Here is a 6,000-nt window from a genome sequence, read left to right as displayed (position 1 = left end):
CTATCACTGTGCGTGTGTGAGTGCGTGCGTGCAACCAAATTGACACTTTGCCGTGTGATGGTGTTGCGTGCTAAAATATGTACAAACTGTAGCTCGTAGCTGGGATATTTTAGGGGCTGTTAGAGATCAAGATAAGACAGGAAGTGAGATAGGCTCAAACAGGAAACAAACGGTACAGGAAGTGACATTTCAGACCTGTAGCCAGTAATAAAAATAATGCATACGGTAGATATGACAAATAATTACTGATATATTCATTATTTCGTACTTTACAAAAATATTGTCACAAAGTGATATACAGTAGCTGAAGCTTGTAGATCAGCTATTTCAGCTTTTTTATGATGAACATTTATTTGTCTGCAACGATTATGATGAAACAATTGCAATTATCTGAAATTTACAATTTAGCAGACACTCTTAATCCAGAGCGAATAACAGTAAGCAAGAACAAATAACATGGTAATACATCAAATACATAAATAGTCATCATGAATCATATGCAAGCTAAGAAGCTAACAGTGGAATATATATAATGAGACTATGCGTATACACTATAGAGTGCTATGTCTACATCAAATTATATCTAAGTTACATAAGTTGAGCCTATGCATACGCATGTAAGGTTGTCGAGGCTAGGGCAAATGCTACGGTAAGTGCTACGGGCTAAGATGGAGTCTGAAGAGGTGGGTTTTCAGACTACGGCGGAAGATTGGGAGCTAGTCTGCAGTTCTGATTGCAATGGGAAGTGCATTCCATCGTTTTGGAGCCAGAAGTGAGAAGAGCCTGGGACGTGTGGAGCGTTGTCCTGGCGTTTATAGCGAAGGTAAATTATTGCGATGAAGACGATTATGTAATGATTGTGACAGGCCTACCCCTAGCTTCTCTCCAAAGGTCAGCCGGTGGATTGTGTGTGTCATGTCAGGACTCTGAGGCTGCGCTGTGGCGCTGTGTGTCGACACGTGAAAGTTCCCTGGGACCTGCAGCACAGGTGAGCACAGTACAGAAACATGTTACGCCAGGACAGGTGAGTACAGTACAGCAATACACGTTACGGTCAAGACAGCCGTTCTCAACCCTTTAGATTTTAAGGTCCGCCCCTAGTGTGATAAGCATTAAGCCACGGACCTCTTTGAATCCAGAAAAGTAATGGATTTGGACAGATGAGGTTTCACCCCGACAGAGAAGATACACCGTAAAATGCCCTGGTGGTGCCCAGATGTGACGTTAAAGGGGAATACCACTCATTTTCAACATTGAACTATGTCATTAATATACCTTAGAGTTGTGTGGAAATAATAATAAAAAAGTCCCCCCCTTCTGTTTAGCGTAGAACTGGAGGGATAGAACTTGGTGTCATGTGATGTCACTGATCACATGACTCCAAGTTCGAGACCTCCAGTTCTAGGCTAAACAGAAGGGGGGGACTTTTTATTATTTCCATATTAATGACATAGTTCAATGTTGAAAATGAGTGGTATTCCCCTTTAAGGACCAGTGCAATAGAGGTGTATCCATCCATTAATAAACTAACATTATATACTATAGCAGAAAACAACAGTAATAGTAATAATAGTGGATCTCCAAGTTCAGCTATTTTTGTGGAGTGTTCACCTCCACAATAAGGACCCTAGGGTTCATGTGGTGTAATCTTACTGTTGATTAAAAAAAATGAGATCAGTTTAATGGTGACTTTTGCAGGTTAGAAAACTCAAGCTGGTGTAAAGCAGGTGCCATTCAAGTAAATATTTTTGTGACACCCCGAACACACACACACACACACACACACACACAGACACACACACACACACACACACAGAGAGACGTGGGTCAACTGGTTGACGGTGACTCAACTCGTGCCATTTCGCGCATCGACACCGTGGTCAGAATACAAAACTCGGTGGGAAATCAGAATGTCCCTTGCTTTCCGCATGGATAAACATCTAACTACCTGGCATGTTCCACTACAACGGCCCCATTATTCACAAAGCAACTCTCCCACTCGCTCCGGCCAGCACCTTTAACAAAGTTAAGCACATTAACGTGTACAACTGTCGGGTTAATCATTTCCGAGGCGCTGGAAAAACGGTGACGCAAAACGTGGGGCAATGTTGTTGGAGAGGCCACGTTTTGGAGAGGTCCCAGGACCCAGAGCGTGATGTGTTCCATTTAAACAGAACCCAATTTGAGATTGAATATGTGCAGGCAGGCTGCCCTCAATCCCCTGACGCAAGCAATCCTTTTATTATTAAATGTCCAAGTAGACAGTCACAGCACATAATCAGGCTCAGTTCTACATTAATCCTAAACTTGTACTAGGCAGGCTACTTAATGTAAGCCAGCTAATGCAATTGCGTGTGTGTTACATTGAAGGGCCAATTTCCCTAACAATGGGGAGTATATTACCACTCTGTGAAAAGGTGGCCCGCGTAATGCCATGCTGACGGAGCTCAAAGGCACGACGGGAATCCTGCGACGCGTGTGTCGTTTACGACGTCACGTCACGATGCGTTGTGATGCAACACATTGTGAGCTTGTAGATCTGCTATTTTCAAAAGCTGTATACATTTGAAAACTTGAGACAGGAAATTCCACATAATGAGTACTTCTACTTTTGGTACATTTTGAATCCCAGACTTTTACTTTTTTACTTGTAACGGAGCATTTGTATAATTGCAGCATTGATACTTTTACTTGAGTACGTTTTCCCACCACTGGTAGCGGTAGCTCTTACCTTGTTGATGGTGAACTCGCCCTCGAAGCGGCAGCCGTAGCCGTCGTTGAGCGCCACCTTCATGGAGTTGTCTATGTGGCCCACTTCGTGGCGACCCATCTCATCCTGGATGTCCAGACCCACCACTGACCAGCACCACATCATGACATCATGCAGGGGAGAGACGGGTGGGCAGATAGAGAGAAACAGACAGGCAGGCAGAGAAAGAGAGAGGCAGGGACAGACAGACAGAGAGAGGCAGGGACAGACAGACAGAGAGAGATAGAGACAGAGAGAGAGCGAGAGATGAGAAAATAATGTGTACAACCTTTTTCACAGGAAGTCAATAAACATATAAAAAATAAGCACTTTGTTGGTTGAGCTGAGGATGTGTGTGTGTGTGTGTGTGTGTGTGTGTGTGTGTGTGTGTGTGTGTGTGTGTGTGTGTGTGTGTGTGTGTGAGAGAGAACCAGCACAGTGTAGTATCGTTGCTGTCGGACAGAAATCTTGTTGAAATATATGGATATGAACTACATTTTTTCAATACCCTACTTCATGTAGGGTAATTCACACAGTGTTTCACAAAGCAGCGAAAATAGCCGATCTACAAGCTCTGAAGCTCATTGTGAGGCTGTAGATTGGCTACTTTCACACAAAACAAGTTACGCCGGAAGTGAAAGTGGTTTCATAAATACTGACTGAGCCAATGTAAAGTATTATTAACCACAACTCTTTGGCACTAAATAATAACTACATTGGATCCATCGGAAGTAACACAGGTTTTTCTTTTCTTTTTTTCAATTGCCCAAACCGTAACAGTTATGGACGTACAAGGCTTCCACCCGACAGCAATACGATAGCTCCATCCCTCCGACATGCTCTGGCTGTTTTTTTCCATTCACCCCTCCTGCCCCTCCTGCCCCCCCCAGGCTTCCCCTCCCCCGTTCTCTCATCCCTACACCGTCTTGGCATGCTGGACCTGCCAGGGGCTTATTTTCAGATCCCCCGTCTACGTATTGGCTGGCTGGCTGGCCCCCAACCAACCCAGTCTGCTAGATCACTGCTTCACAAACACTGGGTCGGAACCCATTTGTGGGTCACGGACACATTTTTATGAGTCCCTTTATTATTTTTCTTTCCTACATTTTGTTTCTAATTATTATTTCAAGACGGTTTAAAAAAACATTCCCCCCAAAAAGCTACATTTTAAGTTAAAAAACTAATTAAATTATTTTCTTCTGTAAATTTCTTGAAGAATTCAAATAAAAATCTAAGATATTCCATAAATTAGAAAACAAACAAAAACAACGCGGCGCGAAGAGACGCGTTGTGAGCTTGAAGATCAGCTATTTTCAGTAGTTTGGGTCACGGGCAAACATCTAATTTCTCCTTTGGGTCACGGGCTATAAGGGTTTGGGAACCACTGTGCTAGATGAAGCTGTCAAGTGGCCAACCAAGACGAGTCACCGGTTGGCATTTGAGACGCCATCTAATCCAAAGCGGAACTTTCTCCATATACAGAGCATTAATAGAAGCTCTAGCTTGGCTCTCTGAGCCTTAAAAGCCTTTCCACATAGAGCGGATGTGTGGGCGTGTGTGATTATTATTATTAAAAGGTTACTGCTGCACATTTTTTCTGCTTTTCCATCAAGTCACAAATCATATTCTGGCAACGTGCAAAGGTCAGTGGCGCACTGCAGCGAGTGTGTGCCTGAAAGTTGGCTGTAACTGTGGAAGTGTTGCGCATAGAGAAAACGGATACACGGTGGAGACGGCTGGAAATAGCAGCTTTCCGTGATGAAACAATGTCTCCGTTCTTGCTGTATATACACATTGAACTTGAGGTGATGGATGTTTGATAAGGTTAAATATCTCTGCTGTCAGAATGAAACCATCTAAATCCACACAAAAGAATTATAATCAGGAAATGACAAATTCACATTTTTCAGGAAATTAAGAAATCCTTATATTTTGAAAACAAGGCAATACTGCCTCATCAAAGTTGGTGTTGTGGATTTATATATTGTCAATTACTTCCGTGAGAGGGGGAGAGGTGGTGGAGTTAGTTGCTTTAGCACAGTTTGAGGGTTAAGAGGTTTTGTCTGAAGCGCTTTTTACTACTTTTCATTGGTTCAATATTTTCGAAACAGTGTGTTCACTGATAAAAAAACTAAACCTTCAAAAATGTAGTTGTTGTCGGACACCTTGTATATCCCAGGAAATGGAAGAAATAACCTGTGTTCCAAAGGATCCAATTCTAGATTTCCGTCACAAGCTCTTGTTAATAGGTAGACTTAAATACCAATATTTTTAATAACCATGGGAAAATTCCCATTCTACTACTCTGCCACCAAAATGTGGGATACCCTGACACGTGACAGATGTAAATCTACTAGTTTCTTTCTAAATTGGCCTGAAAAAACATCTATCAGGACTGGAGACCACAAGGGGGGGGGGGGGGGGGTAAGTGACAAGTGCATATTCCCATAGAAAGGAGGCATCATACACTCCCCGCCATTTCCCCACCTTTTTTCTCTTTTGTACATAGTGTTCTGAATACGATTTAATTGAATACATTGAATAAGTTTACATTTTTGACAAATAAAGTATTAAACCATCAATCGATCCGCTAAATTGCAAAACTGGCTGATCTACAAGCTTGATGCTTTTTGTCGACTCTGTCAAACTACAAAGTACGGTAATCATTTTGCAATAAACAAGATACAAGCTTTCTGCCTGACAGTTAACGATTAACTCAAAGACGAAAGCAGAGCGGCAGAGCAAAATAGGGCTTTAAATGCATTCCAGTGAAGTTGGACAGCTACGGCAGTGGTTCCCCAACTTTTCAGGTCGAGACCCAAAAGAGAGATTAGACATTTTAAATCATTCATCTCCAACATTTGCACGTCTCGTCTCCCATCTATGGTGGCTCAACCATCCCACGTTTTAAATCTAAACCAGTGGTTCCCAAACTTTTCAAGGGAGAGATTCGACTTTGCCTGGAACCCAAACTAGTGAAAATAGCCGACCTACAAGGGCATAACGCGTCACTCGCATTGCGAGCTTCTTAATTTTTGTATTTATTTTATTTATGGAATTTCTTAGATTTGTTTTAAAATGTATGTAAATCTGTAGTTTTTTTTTTGTATGTTTTTAATGTATTAAAAGAAAATGGGATTTGTACTCGAGTTGTGACCCATAAAAATTGGTCCGTGAACCACAAATGGGTCACGACCCACTGTTTGGATAACAGTGAGCTATGATGCACGTATGAAATGAAGTAAAGCTTA

The 6,000-nt window shown here is 42.1% G+C and overlaps 1 protein-coding gene across 1 annotated transcript in view; it reads right to left on the bottom strand.

The window, feature by feature from the left end:
* The window catches only part of ergic1 (endoplasmic reticulum-golgi intermediate compartment 1), a 30,776-nt gene that overhangs the window by 7,812 nt on the left and 16,964 nt on the right, over window positions 1-6,000 (bottom strand). The window contains exons 5-6 of the mRNA XM_083785352.1: window positions 2,732-2,856; window positions 830-977 (exon numbers count right to left, since the gene is read on the bottom strand). Of these exons, the coding sequence (XP_083641478.1) occupies window positions 830-977; window positions 2,732-2,856 (273 nt within the window). The remainder of the gene's footprint in view (window positions 1-829; window positions 978-2,731; window positions 2,857-6,000) is intronic.

The sequence above is a fragment of the Protomyctophum parallelum genome (genome assembly GCF_964188405.1).
Source record: "Protomyctophum parallelum genome assembly, chromosome: 16".
NCBI classification, from domain to species: Eukaryota; Metazoa; Chordata; class Actinopteri; order Myctophiformes; family Myctophidae; genus Protomyctophum; species Protomyctophum parallelum.
This window is presented reverse-complemented; position numbering and strand designations above follow the sequence as displayed.